The sequence below is a fragment of the Pleurodeles waltl genome, chromosome 3_1, assembly GCF_031143425.1.
Source record: "Pleurodeles waltl isolate 20211129_DDA chromosome 3_1, aPleWal1.hap1.20221129, whole genome shotgun sequence".
Lineage (NCBI taxonomy): Eukaryota > Metazoa > Chordata > Amphibia > Caudata > Salamandridae > Pleurodeles > Pleurodeles waltl.
Window position 1 is genome coordinate 640,963,862 of NC_090440.1, and position 20,407 is coordinate 640,984,268.

The 20,407-nt window shown below is 42.8% G+C and overlaps 1 protein-coding gene across 1 annotated transcript in view; it reads right to left on the reverse strand.

Annotated features, from left to right (window-relative positions):
- Nucleotides 1-20,407, reverse strand: part of LOC138284407 (mucin-2-like) — a 1,933,778-nt gene that overhangs the window by 618,297 nt on the left and 1,295,074 nt on the right. Inside the window, exon 56 of the mRNA XM_069223144.1 lies at nt 14,281-14,432. Within this exon, the coding sequence (XP_069079245.1) occupies nt 14,281-14,432 (152 nt within the window). The remainder of the gene's footprint in view (nt 1-14,280; nt 14,433-20,407) is intronic.

The following is a 20,407-nucleotide window of genomic DNA, read 5'->3' on the forward strand; positions in this document are numbered from 1 at the left end:
ATAATCACGGAGGGTACCACCGGTTCGACCATAAATACAGTCCAAGGAGTTCCTGAACACTATTTGGATTTTCAAGATGTCTTCCAAAAACCTTCCAAACCTGTGTTACCTCCACATCGAGATTACGATTGTGCTATTCCCTTGGAACCTGGCACTATCGTTCCTTTTGGCAGGATGTATTCCCTCACGGAAACTGAAAAGGAAGTACTAAAGGAGTATTTGGATGAAAATATTCAAAGTGGTCTTATTGTTCCATCGTCTTCTCCGGCCGGGGCTCCTCTCTTTTTCGTACCCAAGAAGACAAAGGACCTTCGCCCTTGCCTGGATTTTCGAGGCCTGAATAAAATAACTATTAAAGATCGTTATCCTTTGCCTCTCATAAGGGACATTTTAGAGGCAGTCAGAGGGGCCCAACGGTTTACCAAACTAGATCTACGGGGAGCCTATCACCTCTTACGCATTAAAGAAGGAGATGAGTGGAAAACGGCCTTTAGGACTCCATTTGGTCACTTTGAATACAGGGTAATGCCTTTCGGTCTTACTAATGCCCCGGCAATTTTTCAGAGATTTATGGACTCAGTATTCTCGGATCTCCTGAATCAGACAGTTGTAATCTACCTTGATGATATTCTTATTTATTCCAGAAATCCCGAACTCCATTCTTCCCATGTTAAACAAGTCCTTCAACGACTCCGGGCACATCAACTATTTTGCAAACCCGAAAAGTGTGAGTTTGACCAGACGGAAGTCAAATATCTAGGATATCATTTAAGTACCACCGGAGTAGCCATGGATCAAGAAAAGGTACAAGCTATCCTAGATTGGCCTTCTCCATCTTCCATTAAAGAAACACAATGCTTTCTAGGATTGGCGAACTTCTATCGACAATTCATCGCAGACTTTGCTAAACAAACTAGCCATATAACTCACACTTTAAAGAAGGAAAATCTTATTAAAGGGTTTGTCTGGACTAAAACTGCTGAAACAGCTTTTCAGGAATTAAAGAAGGCATTTACACAAGCTCCCATCTTAAGACATCCAGATACCAACAAACGATTTATTGTCGTCACCGATGCTTCTGAAAAAGCCATTGGTGCCGTTCTACTCCAACAACAAGAGGACGATGGTCTTGAACATCCTGTTTTCTATTTGTCTCATATACTCTCTATTGCAGAACAACATTACTCCGTATTGGAAAGAGAATTGTTGGCTCTGAAAACAGCTTGTATTGAATGGAGGCAGTTTCTGATGGGTTCCAAAGAACCTTTTGAAGTGAGAACAGACCATCGAAACTTACAATGTTTACGAAATTTCGTATGCCAAAATAGTCGTCAAGCTCGTTGGGCCTTCTTCTTCAGCCAGTATGATTTCTACATTACATATATTCCTGGCTCCCAAAACATTCTGGCTGATGCTCTATCGCGTCGTTATCCAGATTGTACTCCTGTCCCAGCTCAACCCCTACTGGAACCTAGTAAGATCATTGGGGTAGCCCAGTCTTTTCTGGAGGAGGTACAACTGGAGTACCCCAATCTATCTGATGATGAAATAGAGAACTTAAGGCCTCTTTTACATAAGAGACAAGGATACTATTATTATCACGATCTGTTATTCATCCCCACTAACAGAGTGAGAGAAAAGGCATTACAAATGTGTCATGATTCACCGGTTGCTGGTCATAGAGGCATCAAGGCCACACAAGAACTGTTATCACGATTTTTCTGGTGGCCTACTTGGAAAAAGGATATTGAAACATACGTTCAGGCTTGTCCCACATGCGCTCAAGTCAAGATTCCCCGAACCAGACCTGCGGGTTTACTCCAGCCCTTGCCGGTTCCGCCAACTCCATGGCACACCATCTCCAACGATTTCATGTGTTCGTTACCACTTTCAGCAGGAAACCGGGTAATCATGGTCACTGTGGACTCTTTTACTAAGATGGCTCACTTCACTTCCTTGAAAAAGCTACCTACATCCCAAGAATTAAGCCAGATATTAATTGAACATATCTTCCGTCTTCATGGACTTCCTCATACTCTTATATCTGATAGAGGACCTCAGTACATTTCCCGGTTTTGGAGGTATTTTTGTAAGACACTAAACATCGATAGAGCTCTGTCATCGGGCTTCCATCCTCAGACCAATGGACAGACCGAGCGTCTGAACCAAGGCTTAGAACAATACCTTCGTTGTTTTTGCAACTCAACTCAAAGCAACTGGAACACTTATCTCCCTATCGCTGAATTCTCTTATAATAACTCAGTCCATAGTGCCTCCAAGACCACTCCTTTTTTCTGTTCTTATGGTTTTCATCCTACCTCTTTTCCTACTTCTTCTCTGTCTCCCACTCCCTTACCCGCTATTACTCATTTTTCCAAACGTCTTCTACAAATCCATAGACTGATTCGTTCTAATCTCTTACACACCAAGAGATATATGAAGAAAGTAGCAGACAAGAAACGTAGGACCACTCCGGACTACCATCCACAGGATAAAGTTTGGCTTTCTTCTAAATTCTTACCCTCACGTCTTTCTCAGAACAAATTCACACCTCGCTATTACGGGCCTTTCCGTATTCTCAAGTTGCTTAATCCTGTCACTGTCCGTCTTCACTTGCCTCACACATGGAAGATTCATCCAGTCTTCCATGTCTCCCAACTCAAACCTTATGTACCAGATCCGTATTCCCGTCAGTTTTCCTGTCCTCCTCCAGTCTTAGTGGATGATGTTCCTGAATATGAGGTTCAGGAGATTTGTGACTCTTGTCTTTTTCACACCCGTCTGCAGTATCTGATTCATTGGAAGGGTTATCCTCTCAGTGAGTGTTCTTGGGAAGATGCATCTTCTGTTCATGCTCCTCTTCTGACTCAGCGCTTTCACCGTTTATTTCCTTTCAAACCAGGGCCTTCGGGAGGGGGGCCTACTGTCGCGCCGCACCGCGCGGCGCGAGCCGAGCGTTCGGCACAAGCCGCGCATTCGGCTCGGGCCGCGCTTCGCGTCTCTAAGACGCGGCGCGCCCCGAGCCTTTCTTGCACCCTGCGAGGCCCCAGGACTTACTAGGGGCCTCGCGCTGCGCTCTCCCTCCGTCTTGTTGGGGTCTCCTGACCCCTCTTACCTGTTTGGGGCTCCTTTTTCTTCTTTTCTGTCTTTCTTCCTTTTTGGGTCTGTTTTCTCCTCTGTCCTTTATGTCTTTTCCCCTTCCCAGGTTACCTCTGTCTTCCCAGCATTCCTCCTTCCCTATTCTCTATGGTTTCTGCTCCAGTCTATTCCATCTACCTTTCCCTATTCAAGATGGTGTCCTTTTTCTTCCTGTGGGTCACTTCCTGTTTTATGGTATTTAAGGGTGGTTTTTCTTTTCCTCTTTGCGCTGCAACACTCTCTGTTTCAGTTAGTGTCCTCGCTCCTGATTTCCTAGCCCTTGGCTCTGGATTTCGCCATTTCTGTGTTACGTCAGTTCCTTTGATTCCTGTTCCTCTGTTCTTGTTCCAGGAATCCCCTGCGAATCTTCTGGGAGGTTTTTCCTCTTCTTCTGAAGGGGTTTTTCCCTCTGGCGCTACTTTCTCACGGTCACGGTCTGTCCTTGGCGTTTCCTCGCCTACAGCACCGTGGCTACCAGAAAGAGTCGCCCCTTTTTGGGCCAAAGTCGAACCCTCAAGATCCACGCCTCAAGATCTGCAAACTCCAGGCGCAAGCAGCACGTGAGTCGTGACAGCTCAAGGAAGGGAAGTTCTGCAAGATGTTTGGGGTTGGAGGATAAGGCCTGAAAGTCTCCCAGCTGGGTGAGGAGTTATCACCCAGGGACATCCAAGGCCACCTGTTTCTGGCTCCTGGAGCACAAGTGTACGCCTGCTTATCAAGATCAGTGTGCCTTGTGAGGAACAGGACAGCACCAGAGAGAGTGAGGTTCAGTGGGGAATACTGGTGAGTGGGTCATGGCAGTGAGGTATGAGGAGACGGTTGCTCCACTGATCGGGTCATTATCCATATGCAGGCTGAATTCAGTGACCCTGTATGACGAGCAGGGCATTGTGAAGTTAGCCATTAACACTGATGAGGAGTGTTACAACCAGAAAGCTATGATGACTGTATTTGAGGAAGTTCAGGAGGTGCTGATGGTAAAGCCGTCTTGTCCAAGGGATTTTGACGACAAACAGTGTAGGCCACACAAGGTAAGTCCGAAGGTTTCTGAGGCAAACAACTCAGGCGAACATGGGTGCCAAAAGGGAACCCGAGAGACTGTGGAAGGGGTCCAGCTAGTCCCTAGGTTAACACAGCAGTGTGTAATCCATATGTTCCACAACTACATTCAATGAAATAACTAATGAAAGGTATGAGGGCATTTAGGGGCATATTTATACTCTGTTTGCGGCAGAATTGCGTTGTTTTTTTTTTACGCAAATCCGACGCAAAACTAACTCCATATTTATACTTTGGCGTTAGACCCATCTAGCGCCAAAGATCTTGGAGTTTGCGTCATTTTTTAGCGTGGACACCTACCTTGCGTTAATGATATGCAAGGTAGGCGTTCCCGTCTAAAAAATGACTCCGAGGCATGTGCGCCGTATTTACACTCCTGGGCAAAAATGACGCCCGGGAGTGGGCGGGTCAAAAAAAATGACGTCCAGCCGTTTTAGCGTCATTTTTTAACGCCTGGTCAGGGCAGGCGTTAAGGGACCTGTGGGCTCGGAAGGAGCCCAGAGGTGCCCTCCCATGTCCCCAGGGACACCCCCTGCCACCCTTGCCCACCCCAGGAGGACACCCAAGGATGGAGGGACCCATCCCAGGGTACTTAAGGTAAGTTCAGGTAAGTATTTTTGTTATTTTTTTTTGTGCCCCCCTACATGCCACTATGCCCAATGGCCATTGGGCAAGCGGGCATGACTCCTGTCTTTGCTAAGACAGGAGTCATTTCAATGGGGGTTGGGAGTCAAAAAAAATTGCGCTAATCGGGTTGAGGCGAACATTTAGCCTCAGCCTGACTTGCCCCATTTTTTGGCACCCAAGCTCCATTTTCCCCTACGCCGGCGCTGCCTGGTGTAAGTCATTTTTTTTTACGCACACCAGGCAGCTCCGCCGGCTAACGTCATTCCATAAATACGGCGCCCGCATGGCGCTTTGGAATGGGTTAGCCGGCGTTAAGTTTTTTGACGCACAACTGCGTTGGCGCAGTTGTGCGCCAAAAAGTATAAATACGGCCCTTAGTGCACTCGTGTAAAACACCATGCCAAAGGGCCTCCTGATGGAGGGAGTTTCAAAGCCCCTACAATACGCTAAGCTGCACTTTTCAAACCATTTGATGCACAATTTTGATGCGCAAAGTGCAGATGTTTATTGTAGGGGCTTTCAAACTCCCTCATACCTCATACCTTTCATCAGTTACCTTATTGAATGTAGTTGTGGAACATACGGATTACTAGCTGCATTCTTCTCAGCAAAGGAGCTCATCCTTCTTATTTATCTAAATGAGGAGGTACCCATAGGGTTGTGGATCAGAATGTGGTCTCCGCTCCTTGGCCTCCTTCCCCACCCTTATACAAATTAATTTGACTGCACTGAGGAAGGTGCATGGCCTAATTTTTGTTGGGTACCGAAATGCGAGTCAGTGTCAACATTTTGAGGATCTGAAGACTGAAATATGCCCAACGAGATGGAATTCATATTATAACTTTGGTTTAAAAGTTATATTTATTGGATATTGTAAATAGAAAAGAAATGAAACATCAAAGTGTAGAATGTATAGAGTAGATACTGTGTAATAGAATATATTAAATTGCCCCCATGTGCAAGTACATATGATTTTTTTTTTAAGAGAACGTTTGAGCCATGATGTGCAGATCTCCCGTTGTGTTCCCCCATGGTTTTTAATTTGGTGTGATGTGTGATGTTAAAGTGGTATGGTAGATGTATGTGGTATGATACGAGTGAATGAAGTATGATTCTACTATTTTAATGGATCTATGTTGGGAGAATGGTGATTAGGGTAGGAGTAGCCATGTGAGTGAAATATGAACAATATTTCCACGAAAGTGGTATGAATAATTATATTTATCTAAAAAATGAAAATATTTTGAAATATGAAGATAATGTGGCTCTGTAAAAATAAATAAAGAGGAAAATAAAATATATTGTACAGGCTTATATTGAATATTTGTCTCAATATATATATATATATAGGTTATATAAACGGGAAGAAAAAGCAAAGCCAGCAACTCACAGTGAATTCTTTAAGCAGTTTCATTATTCCAGGCCTTAAGTTATAAAATCATCTCTGGACACGTGTTTCAAGGTCAATCCTTTCTTCAGCAGAGAAAAATATAAAAGTGTTTCACCCTCGTAGGTGCAGCCAGTGCTGGAAGTGTTCAAGGCATTTCTTTCTTACTGAAAAGACCGGCATGGCTTCAGCTTGTCTAATTACAGGCACCTGATTAGTCTCTTTGAATACCAGTCCGCCCCAGTGGGCACTGGCTGCATATATATATATATGTGTGTGTTAGACCTAGCATCCCTTGTGTGGTCTTCCCTGTCTTTTCTGCCTCTGCTTCCCCTGTTTTCACTGTGTGCTGGACTGGGCTGATTTTGTATTGTGGGCACTTTACCACTGCTGACCAGTGCTAAAGTGCAAGTGCTCCCTGTGTAAAATATTTGTGTAATTGGCTGTTCCATGATTGGCATATTTGATTTACTAGTAAGTCATCTTGTAAAGTGCACTAGAGGTGCCCAGGGCCTGTAAGCACTGGTTGTGCCACCCACATGAGTAGCCCTGTAAACATGGCTCAGACCTGCCACTGCAGTGTCTGTGTGTGCAGTTTTAATCTGCCAATTCAACCTGGCAAGTGTAACCACTTGCTAGGCCCAGTCCTTCCCTTTTTTTACATGTAAGGCAGCCCTAAAGTAGGCCCTGGGTAGCCCCATGGGCAGGGTGCAATGTATGTTAAAGGTGGGACATTTACTGATGTGTTTTACATGTCCTAACAGTGAACTACTGCCAAATTTGGTTTTCATTGTTGCAAGGCCTATCTCTCTCATAGGTTAACATGGGTGCTGCCTTCAAATATCTTTTAAGTGCAGTTTCCCTTTGGGAACTGATAGAAATGTGGAGTTTGGTGCCTCTGAACTCACAATTTAAAAATACATCTTTTGGTAAAGTTGTTTTTTAAATTGTCAGTTTGAAAATTCCACTTTTAGAAAGTGGCCATTTTCTTGCTTAAACCATTCTGTGACTCTGCCTATTTGTGGATTTCCTGTCTGGGTCAGACTGACAGTTGGGCTATTTGTGAGTCCTCGCTGGACAGTGAGACAAAGGGAGCTGTGGTGCAGCCAGCATATCCTGATGGTACATTTGAGCTAGAGTGGAGGAAGGTCACTTACACCTGAATGGGCTGTGTCTGCCCTCATATAATGCAGTCTCCAGCCCCCTGGTGTGTGCCTGGGGCCAAGCCTGGGCAAGGCAGGATCCTTTGAAGGTTGTCTACTTCAAAGGCAGAAAGGGGTATAAGTAGTGGACCCAAACCCCCAGATTGTTCAATTACTTCTGGGATTAAGAGGAACCTCTGCCAAGGAGAAGAGATGAAGGAGGAGTACTGCCCTTTGTCTGTGATTGTGCTTTGCTGGGTTGGGCTGCAGTTGCTGCTTCTGCCTGAAAGAGAACAATGACTGGACTTTGTTGTGCATTCCTGCTTGAGAAGAATCCCCAAGGGCTTGAACTAAGCTTGATTCCTGTTCTGAAGTCTCAGGGCCATAAAAGACTTCGACTTCCAGCCCTTGGACTCTCTGCTGAGACTGCTGAGACTCCTGCCCTGCCAAGTGGTGCCCTGTCCAGTCTCTGAACCCTTGAAAGGTGAAGTTGGCAGAACAAGAACTAAAATCCATGCACAGAATGCCGTGCAGGGAAATTTTCGACACACCAACTGCAGCGCAGCTGAAAAAGTCACGCCACCCGCTTTGAGGTAAAAATCGATGCTCCACCTGCATCAGGGCTGGGAGACTGACGCATCGCGGCTGAAGAAAGGACGCAATACCGGCTTGTGGCTGTTGATAATGACGCAAACCGCACGCAGCGTGGTTTTCTAACACTGTGTGACCAGATTTCTCATGCATCATCGCTGGGCATCAAAGTCATTGTGAATCGGCGTGGATCCGAATTGCCCTGTCCAATCCTGAAATCAATGCATTGCTGTCTTCCAAGGGAGAATAACGACGCATCGCCAACCCAACCAGAGAAGAAACGATGCATGGCCTCACTTGTGAGTGAGAAATCGACGCATCACTGGTTTTTCCAACGCACGCTCGCCCGTGCTGCTTTATTTTTGACGCATCCCAGGTACTTTGTGTGAAATCTACGTTTCTATTGTTTTCTATGGAGTAAGACTGTATTTCTTTGGAAAATTCATATCTTGACTTGTGTATGTAGTATTTTTGTCATTTGGGTACTGTTTGGTTTAGATAAATATAGCCTATTTTTCTAAACTGGTGTGGTGTCCATTTTGTAATGCTTACACTGTATTACTGTGTGTTTGGTACAAATACTTTACACATTGCTTCTGGGATAAGTCTTCCTGCTCGTGCCAAGCTACCAAGGGGGTGAGTTGGGGTCAACAAGGTGTGTTTCTCCTTTGCCCTGACTAGAGTGAGGGTCCTTACTTGGGCAGGGAGGTAACCTGACTGCCAACCAAAGACCCCATTTCTAACAAGAGATATACATATTGAAAAGTAGTGAAGTCTTGATTAGTGCAATATGCAATTTTATTGGGCAGGCGATTATTGCTCTCATGCTTGATTTAGCATTGTGCATGATGAATGAAAGGCATGTGAATGGACCGTAAAGACTTCAAGTCTAACATCTAGTAGTCATGGTTTCAGCATTTTGATATTGTTACTAGTATTTGCTTTTTGAACCAAGCACTAATGAAGGGGCTAACCCCAACTTGTATGAGTCTATACTTGGATGGCCTCCAACTAAATGTACGAAGACTAGACATTTCTATAAAATAGACACCAAAGAGGGTCAGGAAAATGTGACCTATGTGGATCCTTCAATGTTTTTTCTGTTTACCTAGAAGGCCACACATGTTCCTCACATTTCTGCAGAGGAGTGTTCTGGAAACTGCAGAGATCAAAGCCTCACATGATCTGTGCTGTGAAATGTTCCAGTTGCAGGTGCTTTGAACAGCCACACAAGTTGGGTGCTGTGTATATAGGAAGAAAATGGGAATGTTGGGTGGTAGAATTTTGTGGATTCCTGCCGTTTCCTGAACCTTCCCTGTGTGTTACATGAACCCAGGCATAGAATCCACAGCAAACCACTTCTCAGCATAGGATTGGTTTTCATTGGTAAATTGGGATTTCTCCATGCCTCTTCGTGGGAGAGTTAATGTTATAAGCACTAGTTCCAGTCACACAAGTGGAGCATCTTTTTCATTTGCACAGTGTAGAAATACAGGACGTTAGGAAATCTGTAGATCCTCAGAGATCCTAGAACTCATATTTCATTCTTTAGATTGGAACGTATGAATTGCTGTGTGGTCGCTACAGAGCTGCAGTTCAGTTTTTGGCTTGGGATAACCCATGTGTTTGGAAAACCTAGAAATCCTATATATCCTTGTGACCAGAAGGAGCAGATGGACATAATGGTATAATGCGTTTGTAAATTGTCCAACTTGCCCAAAAATTACAAGTAAAATCATTGTCACCAATTGCTATTTTCATAATTTTATTTTCCTTAAACTTTATTTCAACAATTACCATTTGTTTTTAAACTGTCAAGGATCTACACAAATGACTCCTTGATGAATTCAGAACTGTTCCTGCTTTTAGCAATGTACAGCTTTCCCGGATGTCCAATGGGTTTCACACCCATTTCCACCACAAACTGCGCGTAGGTTGAAACTGAAACAATTAGGAAAAATGCAATACCTCTTAAAAAAATACAAAAACTGTGGTAAAACAAGTGTTTTTGAAACAACTCTTCTTGTTCCTGAAAACTGAAAAGATGGTGATCCCAACAAAAATTCTATATATTTTGGCTACTTTCTCGGTTTCATCTAGTTGAAACAAACCCTGGGTAGTTTTATTATCTCCAGGATGTTGATAAAAAGGATGTAAAGTTGTCCTGGATAGCTTTTAAAAAGAAAATTGTTATGAAAGCTTAAGTACAATGTATCTTTGAATATAAAAAAGGGCTCAGCACTGGGGGACAAACCCTCAGCAGCTAAGGGGTACACTTCAAGAAGTTTTGCAAGAAGTTTGCAAACATTCATCAGTGTGCAGTATTCATTCAGAAAGCTAAATGAAGGGATTTGTTGAAGGTCTGTTATTAGGGTACTGTTGAGTCACCATTCCACTCTTTAAGCCTTTTCACTTCAACATATGCATTTCAAAATGAAAAAATCAGACTTCATGCCTTTGCTCTAACTTTTCCTAATATACAGAAGAGATCTCTGGCATTATCCTGTCCTGATAACCAACTCAGGCCTACTGTAATGAGCATAAGCCTTCACACCAGGCAATCATCATGTATACTTAGTATTTAATTTGAGCAGGTGCTTGTCATTGTTCAGCACTGGCACTAAATTCTCAAACCATCCACCACATGGTATCACTCTTTGTCTTATCTTGATGTGAGCACAACAGTGGAGTATTTAATCATTCAAAAAGCAAGAAAAATGATAATAACTGCCACCCAGGCCATTCGTATAGCTTTGAGTGGCCTTGAAAAGTCAGAAGTGTAACACTAGTAAGAGTGTGATGATTAGCAGCTGTGCACGTAATGGAATTATCAGAGCCGGCAGGGGAAATGGGTGGTGCACGCATCAGTGGCCTATGTACAGAATTACAGTTATAGTAGAATATATAAACACTCTCAAAAGGACCTAATGAGAATTAATTTTCATAGTGCAAATCTTCAAACCCCATGGTTTGTTCAAGTAGTTCATCAACACCAAACCCCTTGCCTATTTTAGTAATCAGTAAGATTCCCTGGAAAACACGCTGTTTATAAACTTAGCACAGTGTAATAGCAATCTACCACTAAAGCCTACTATCCTTCACACATTTTTCACTTTGAGGTAGACCTACTAGCATTGTTGTAACGTTTTATAATAAACAGATGGGACATATGGAATAAGATGTAACTTGTCCCAGTGAACCAACAAGACCAATAAGGCGTATGGCCTTTACTAATGGCTTGATAACATAACACAGGGCTACTGGGATGTGCACAAACTGGTAAACATCAATCATACTGTTATAGAATTTCTAACAAATACAAGATGGCAGATGGCCAAGCAATATCCAACCTCTCTCAAAAGGACCTAAAAAGTAATATCACAATAAAAATTGTCAACCTCCACGGTTTATCGGGAGGGTCAATACAAAAACCCTTCCCTAAGACACTAATCTGTGAGATTTCATGTAACAAGACATGTTTAATGTGTGTAGTACAGTATAATCACAATCCACCATTAACGTTAACAATCCACCATTAAAGTAAACAAAAGATTTTCACAATAAAGAGGCCACGCCTACTGCATTTGTTAGAACTTTTCCTAATAAAGAGAGTTTCCAATGAGCCTTTATCAATGGCTTCTTATCATAACTACCATATTGAGGGCAAGCTTTTTGATAAGGTAACAATCAGTCATACAGTCATAAAATTACAAATATATACACATTACAATTGGCGAAGCAAAATATTATCTCTTTGAAGGGGGCTAACGAGGATTATCACAGAGTAAATGTATACCAACATTTAAAAGTATGTACACAGCACCCCAATTCGGTAATCTGTGAGATTCCATGTAACAAAATACCTACCTGCAGGTTTTATTACAGAGTAATAACAATCCATCATTAAATGCTGTTTGACTTGCTTTTCACAATCAATGCATTAGATCAGTGCATTAGACCTACCACCTTTTTGGTAACATGCCATAATAAACATATCAGGCCTATAGCCTTGTCATTGACATGCCATAATTACCAACACTATCCTGCTGTATTGAGCATAAACTGTCCCTAAAGGTAAATAGTGAAATACAAGCACTATTTTTAGTGCAAACATACAACTTCTGCCCAATCAAATCCTATACTCTAGTAATCAACGTGTCCGAAACCCCTCTCCCCAGTGGCGTAATGAAACTTGAGGGGGCTCCCGTGCACAGTACATAATGGGGGGCCCCCTCCCTGGCCTGACCTTTGCTGAGGTGGTTCGCTGGAGCTCAGCTCCTCCAACCCCTGTGCAGCGGGGGCAGCAGGGTCTTATGTTACACCACTGTCTCTCTCTGTAGCATTTGTGAAATCTATTTTTTTTTTGTTCACATAAAGCCAGCTGACAGCTATGCTGAGACAAATTAAAAAACCTACATGCAACTTTAGAGTCTGATGAAACTTTGAACTGAGCAGAACGCTCCCTTCTGTATAACTAACTGGATGTTAGCATACCCGACACGCTAAAACCACCTCTTTATCAAGAGATATAGGGCCAGATGTAGGAAGCCTTTTGCGCATCGCAAACTGCGAAAAACGCAGTTTGCGACACGCAAAAGGCTAAACGCGATGCACAACCTCAAATTGCGAGTCGGTACTGACTCGCAATTTGAGGCTGCGACTCGCAAATAGGAAGGGGTGTTCCCTTCCTATTTGCGACCGCATCGCCATGCTGAGTTGGTTTGTGACCGCGAATGCGGTCGCAAACCAACTCGCAGTTACCATCCACTTGAAGTGGATGGTAACACATTTGCAAAAGGGAAGGGGTCCCCATGGGACCCCTTCCCCTTTGTGAATGCCCAAAAAAATATTTTTTCAGAGATGGCAGTGGTCCTATGGACCTATGGACCACTGCCTACTCTGAAAAAAACGAAACTAAATGGTTTCGGAAGTTTTTCGTTTTGCAGATCCTTTTCCTTTAAGGAAAACGGGCTGCAAAAAGAAAAAAAAAAAAACTGCTTTATTTATAAGCAGTCACAGACATGGTGGTCTGCTGTCTCCAGCAGGCCACCATCCCTGTGAGTGCTTTGGCTCGCTATGCGGTCGTAAACTGCGACCCACCTCAGTAATATTCATGAGTTGGGTATTTGCGATCCCATAGCGAGTTGCAAAAGGTGTCTGAGACACCTTTCTGCATAATATTTTGCGAGTTGCAAATTGCGAGTCGCTGTGACTCGCAATTTGCAACTTGCAAAATATTTTTTTGCTACATCTGGCCCATAAATACTAATTAACATTGCTCTGACTTCATCTAAATATGATCAGATTTTTGATTGCAATAATGCAAGTTTGTTTTCAAAATGATTGAAGTGAGGACAGTTTTGCCGTTTTTTTCACTGAGTCACATGCATAAAAATAGTGCTTCCTATAGGCATAACTTGCATTACTTCATATAAGTACAATTACATGGAATTACCAGGGAATTCAGCAAAACGAATTATACATGAAGAATAATTATCCATTTACTGCTATTTCTTCGCGTAAAAATGCCACCGTGTGTCCAAGATAGACGTGAGGATGCATTTTACAATAAGGGAGCACATAATTAACTATCAATAATTTAGCGTCAAAAAGTAACACGAAATCACCAGAATTACTTTGGTTGCTCTGGTGTAATCGAAATTTCTCCTAGGCCTTTACTCTAGTAATGCCTTTCATTGTGACATTAACATCACTATCTGGTTGTCAGTATAAATAATCCTGTTTAACAGTCCAGTTTTTGAAATACGCGGTGACCATTGTGCAACACACAACCAGTTTCATGGTTCTTATAGGACATTTTCGTAAGAACCAACTGTCGGTGTAAGCATAAGGAAAATAAGAAATTACACAGGCCACAAGTAACCCAACAATCCGTATCAACGCGAGATTACAAGTGCACTAAAATGATGTACAGGCCTGGTAAATAACAACTTTATATTAACTTGTTCAATTAAAGTGTTTAAACTATCAAATGCATGTCATTCTGTGCTCCCCTGCTCTTCAGTCATGTTTTCTTTAGTCCCTAGCAGTGATGATAAACAATAAGAAGTGATGGATCGCGCATATGCAGGATACAATACAATGCGCATCAGGAAGTTCTGGAATACATTTTTGACACCTTTGGTCAAGTTCTTCATTTCAAATCGCCTGCAGAGTTATTGCAACATTACTCTGCGGTTAGTTGTTGCCTTTCATAGACAGTTTTTGTCTTGATTCGATTACACTTGGTGGCTTTGTTACTTTGACCGTTTTCAATCAATGTTATAATTCAATAAACCTCTAACTTGTTTAATCAAATCACTGGGTTAACCTTACCGATGTGGAATCTGACATCGTAGTTTTGGGGGGTGATGGCAGTGATGTTGTTGAGGGACATACTTTCGATCCTGGTACCACTTGACAGCTTGAGCGGCAGATGTTATCAACAATACAACCAGATACGTCAGTCGAGTTGGAAACAATCTGACCTGCACCAATGAGAAGCACAGTTAAAGTACTTTGCCCATTCAAATATTAAGCCAAAAGTGAATACAGATATGTCCGTGCATCTAACAATTATAGCTTCATAGTTTTAACATGCTTATTTGTTTGCTTATTAATCTGTCGAATTTGTTTAATTGTGTATGTTTACTTTTGTGGTTTTTGTCCAGTGCGTATGCTTCAGAGCGCTCGCACAGACAAGAAGGGAAAACAGGTGGAAAGGTGGAAATGCAACACCTAAGACACATGGCCGAAGCTAAACAAGGAAAAATCTAAGGCCCGTATTTATACTTTTTGACGCTAAACTGCGCTAACGCAGTTTAGCGTCAAAAAGTTTTGCGCCGGCTAACGCCATTCTGAAGCGCCATGCGGGCGCCGTATTTATTGAATGGCGTTAGCCGGCGCTAACAGACCGGCGCTGCCTGGTGTGCGTGGAAAAATACCACGTACACCAGGCAGCGCCGGCGTTGGGGAAAATGGCGTTAGGGCGTCTTAAAATGGTGCAAGTCAGGTTGACGCCAAAAAATCGCCTCCACCCGATTTGCGCCATTTTTAACGACGCCCAGACGCCATTTACATGACTCCTGTCTTAGTAAAGACAGGAGTCATGCCCCCTTGCCCAATGGCCATGCCCAGGGGACTTATGTCCCCTGGGCATGGTCATTGGGCATTGTGGCATGTAGGGGGGCACAAATCAGGCCCCCCTATGCAAAAAAAAAATATATATATACTTACCTGAACTTACCTGAATGTCCCTGGAATGGGTCCCTCCATCCTTGGGTGTCCTCCTGGGGTGGGCAAGGGTGGCAGGGGGGGTCCCTGGGGGCATGGGAGGGCAGCTGTGGGCTCATTTTGAGCCCACAGGTCCCTTAACACCTGCCCTGACCCAGGCGTTAAAAAGAGGCGCAAATGCGGTTTTTTTTGCCCCGCCCACTCCCGGGCGTGATTTTTGCCCGGGAGTATAAATACCACGCATTTGCGTCGCAGTCATTTTTCTAGACGGGAACGCCTACCTTGCATCTCATTAACGCAAGGAAGGCGTTCACGCAAAAAAATGACGCTCATTCCTCATACTTTGGCGCTAGACGCGTCTAACGCCAAAGTATAAATATGGCGTTAGTTTTGCGCCGAAAAAAATGACGCAAATTTGGCGCAAACGGAGTATAAATATGCCCCTAAATGCTTGGTAATAGATCGGGATTATACGTCTTTTTGAAGTTCCTTCTAAAGTCCACCTAAAGATTAAATCAGAGGCATGATGTCAAACCTCACTGAGGAGACAAAAGAACAAGCAGGGACCACAGGACCTCAGCTGTGGGAATTGAGGTCATTTGCTTCTGAACCCTGTTTTGGCTCTGATCTCTGGCCTACCTGCAACCATGTCAACACTTCAATCTCAGTGGTAGTGATGGTGAGCAGTACCAGGCTACTCAGGGACAATACTTGACTTTCACAAGATCGAGCGTCACACCCCCATCCGAAAAGATATTGTCAAATAATTTTAGATTTGTCCCGTGACACTGACACTTGTCCATATTAAAAGTTAAACCTGCATTAGTAAATAAGCAGCATACTTCTGTGAGAGCTGTATGGCGCTCCTTCTCTGTAGCTCTGAATACTAATATGTAATCGATTTAATTGAATTCATTCACATCTGGCTGTATGAGACATGGAATGAAGGCTTGGTACAGTTCTGCAGCCAATCACACACCAAAACTAAGGGCCTGATTAATAGTTTGGCAGATGGGGGTTACTCTGTCACAAAAGCAACAGATATCCTGTTGATGGTTTTACGATTCCATTACATCCCATAGAAATTATAATATGGTGGATGGAATAACTGTCATGTTTGTGACAGAGTAACCTGTCTGCCAAACTCTAAATATGGGCCTTAGTCTTTTATATAAAAACAGACCAACATGTGTAGAAAAGGTTATAACATACCTGCAATTTTCTTCAAGTTCTAACTGATGATAAACTTTATTTAAATCAAAGCAAGAGAAGAACTCTGCACCATATAATTGTCTTATCATGTCAGCAATGTGTGGATCTGGATCTTGTTCTCATTCAATTGCCTTGTTTGCCTGGAGCATTTCAGTGCATATGCATACAACTCCTTCACTGTCCTTTTTGGTCACTACCACTTTGGGAGCAACCCAGGGTGTTGGACCAGTGGAACACTCAATAATGTCATTCTTGAGTCATGATTCAAGTTCTTTTCCAGCAGCTTCTTGTAAATAAAAAGCAATTTGTCTGTCTCTGAGCAATAGGACGGATCTCCTAATCAATATGCAGCTTTACCTTCATATTCTTACGCTTTCCTGACCCATGAACAACAAAGAAAATTGACTTACTATTTTGTATTGAGCATTCATGTTGTAGTTCACAGAAATCAGTCCCTTATCGAGTAGCCAGGCACTTGAACCTGTACCTTGAAGCACATGGATAACTGCTTGTACCTTCGTCTTTAGCATGTTGATTTTTCTTTGACTGACAGTTTTCTTCACATGTGGCCAGTCCAACATGCACTTTTTCTGAGGTAAAAATCATCATGGTACAACCATCTTCCTCACTTTCACTTGATATGGAGGCGGAAGAACAGATGAACGATGATTTAGATGGCAATCAACTTCATTCTTTGTCAATTTGCCTCAACTGATGTTACTGCTATGCCCTGTGCGGGTTCTTCGAGCATTGCTTCTGTAACATTCTGGCTGTGCCATGATGCACTTACTTTTTCCATTGCTTTACAAACTGTCACAAAATGGTTCCCTTTTTCTACAGTCTTTACATATCTGTCCAATGGCGGACATTTACCTTTGTGTGGAAACAAAAATCCACATCTAAAACATAGCTTATTTTTATGTGTAGACATCACTTAATGCCCTTTAGTCTTTTGCTTTGACTTACTTTTCACACTCATGACTGATTCAATTTGGGCACCTCCAGCCTCCTTGTCAGCAGCTTGTCTTTCATCATACTCTTCAGCACTTGCAGCCATTTGCACATACTCCATCAATAACTCCAAGACGCATAGCTTCTTCATCATTAAATTCATTGTACTTACAGTTTTTGATAAGAGTATCAAGTATCTCTACAAATGCATCAATGGTTTCACCACCTTTTTGGCATTCTTGACTGGAAATGTATCTTTCCTAATCAACGCTTGGTACTGAATTGAATTTAAAACTTAACGCTTCTCTAATCTGACAGTATGTGACTTCTTTGTCAGTTCTCTGCATTTTCTTTATGACATCTTTTACACCATCACCAGCAAGATTCTTCAGATACTTGATAATCTTTTTGTTAACAACTCTTCAAGTGCATCAATAAAATGTCTCTATCCAAGCAGTCCATCTGTCCCCAATTTATTTCTGGCAGCATCGAAAGGTAGTGGTGGTTTCAGGAAAATGGCAGCATTGTAACTGCTCACAGGATTGACTGACAGTGCAACTGGAACTCTCTGGCTCCCCTTGCCAGAAATCAGGATATGTACCATTCATGTCCCTACGCTGGCCATGTGATGTGCTGGCCTCAGGATCATCTTTTTTGGGCTCCATTGGCAGAATGGCTTTCTGCCAGACCTCTCATCACTGTAGGTATGGCCAGCTTTGTAAGCACAACCTGAGGCACTCTTGGTGTTATCCTCAGCAGCAGGACACCCAACTGCTGATGAGATTAGCCTGAAGAACGATAGTGCTCTCCTAGAGAGTTTACCTTGGTGCAAGAAAACATCTTGTGCATGCCACGTGTGTCACTGTGGAAGTACGGAATCTACCCTTAATGCATCTGGAGTCAAAGTGCAGCTCCAGCCGCTGTGAAGCAGCTGAAGACAAAGAAAGCACTGTAAAGAATCAACATGTTGGCCAGAAACCTGCTGGTCAGGCCATACATAACATTACAGTGCTGCAACGCAAGACAAAAATGTACATTTTATGGAATGTTAACACTGAAGGCGGATGCAATCAGGTTTACAAAGCACAGCCAAAGATAATCATAACTTGCCAAATAACATTACGACCAAAAGTGCTGCAAGGCAAAGATCAACCAGGTGTTATAAGAGCAAAAAGATAGACTGCAAACCCGACCAATCAAGTACATTAAAGGCTCATATGCTTACCTACTCTACAACAAACGAGTTGTTTAGGCTTAGCAAAAATTAAGGAACTGAATGCGCCCAGCATTCCTACCCCTGTAAAATTTTACAAATGGCAAAAGTATATAAATGCATCTGAAGATCAGCTAGATCCAGATTGGAACATTTAACACATCACTATCACGTCCTGGTGGGTAGGTATTGTGGCCTGTAAATACCACAGGGTGTGGTACACATTTTGTAAACTCTACAGGGTTTTAGAACAAATAGGCCAGACCTTCGCTATGTGTCCTCAGAACACTCGGGTATAGTGACAACATATATTGTAGGTAAATTATGCCAGCAATTGTTGAAAAGTTCCTCACTAGATGTTGTTAAAGAACACCTCAGCCTCCTGTCTAACAAAACAGATTTACAGGACTTCCTGTTAGGCCCCAGAAGACAAGACAGAAAACGCTTCTTATATGCAGTCTATAATGAGATTTGGAAACTTTCCCACCAAGAAGCAGCTGCCCGGTTAAGGCAAATTGATCAGGAAAATTTACTGAAAGCATTACCCATCGTAGATAATGGGTTTAACACCTTGTGTTCCCGGATATACACTTTAAACAACATTGTATCCTCTGCAATAGAAATAGTACAGAGTGACATGTCATCTTTACATCATGGACAAAGTCAGCTAAGGTCCATTATGCAGCTAGGTTGGACACTACAAAGACTGAAAGTAGGTCGCGTTCTCTGCAACACGTTAGCATAAGGGACATATTTTCAACATTTAATCTAACATGACAACGACAAATAATGGTGAAGAAGGAAGTGACTTATGTCATGCTAAATATCGAGAATTTAGAAAAATTGCCTTTTACTGTGGCTGAAATATCATTTGCTGAAACGGGGTAATAAATCTGCCCATGTCAACATTTCAGTTCAAATCCTGCTTGAAATACAGTCCAGTATGCACGAGGTGTTGGGGCTTCACTTTTTGTACAAATGTTTAAATGGCATGAAATAAGTCTTTCTTAGTGGTAGTGAATGAGAGACTTCTGTGAGCCATTCAATAGTTTGTAAACAGCTGTCCTTGCATGGGGCATGTAATGCCTCAGCAGCAAACTTTGCTTCTTATCTGAAGAGAGTTCTAGTCCCCTTAATTAGACCTGCGTTCCAGGTGCTCCCAAATGGCCGCCATGTGCTCCTTGACAGTGAGAGCTGTTGTGGAATGCGAGCTGGGATAGCTTATGTCGTTTCGGTCTCCCAAACTGTCACATGTTGCGGGAATGTCCTTATCCCCCCCACACAACAAAGAGGAGAAGCAGACATTTGTCCTCATATTGCTACTTCGGATGTGACGTTTGACAATTTGAGCAGGCTCAAGGCTTTGTTGTTTCAAAACCATGCAGTGCTTACATCTGCATGCAAGATCTATGCACTCCAAGTTACGAGGTCGTAGGCAGAGATTCAGTCCCTTTTAAGCACAAACTTTGCGAGATACTTTGACGAACTCGTGAGACGAATATTCAACGCATTCAGTACTACTGGAATCATGCATTTCTTTAAGGCTGTTGGTTCTGGTGTCATTCACACCTTCTCCTCTATATTTGGCTTAATACCTACAGCCTTCAGCACAGTCAATATTTTCAAATGTTTTCAGGGGATTTCCAATTACTTTGGCTATGATAGGTGGCATCTTGCTTTTGCTACTTTGTCTTCACAATGGCTGTCCCGTCACACAAAGGAGGACTGAAAGCTCTTCCACCAGTGCAACTGTGTCATGAACGTATGATGCAGTCCTTCAGAGCACCACTCCTGGAACAACTGGAGTGTGACTGGTCTCTGTCATTCCGACCAGTTTTGGATTGTATGAAGCCT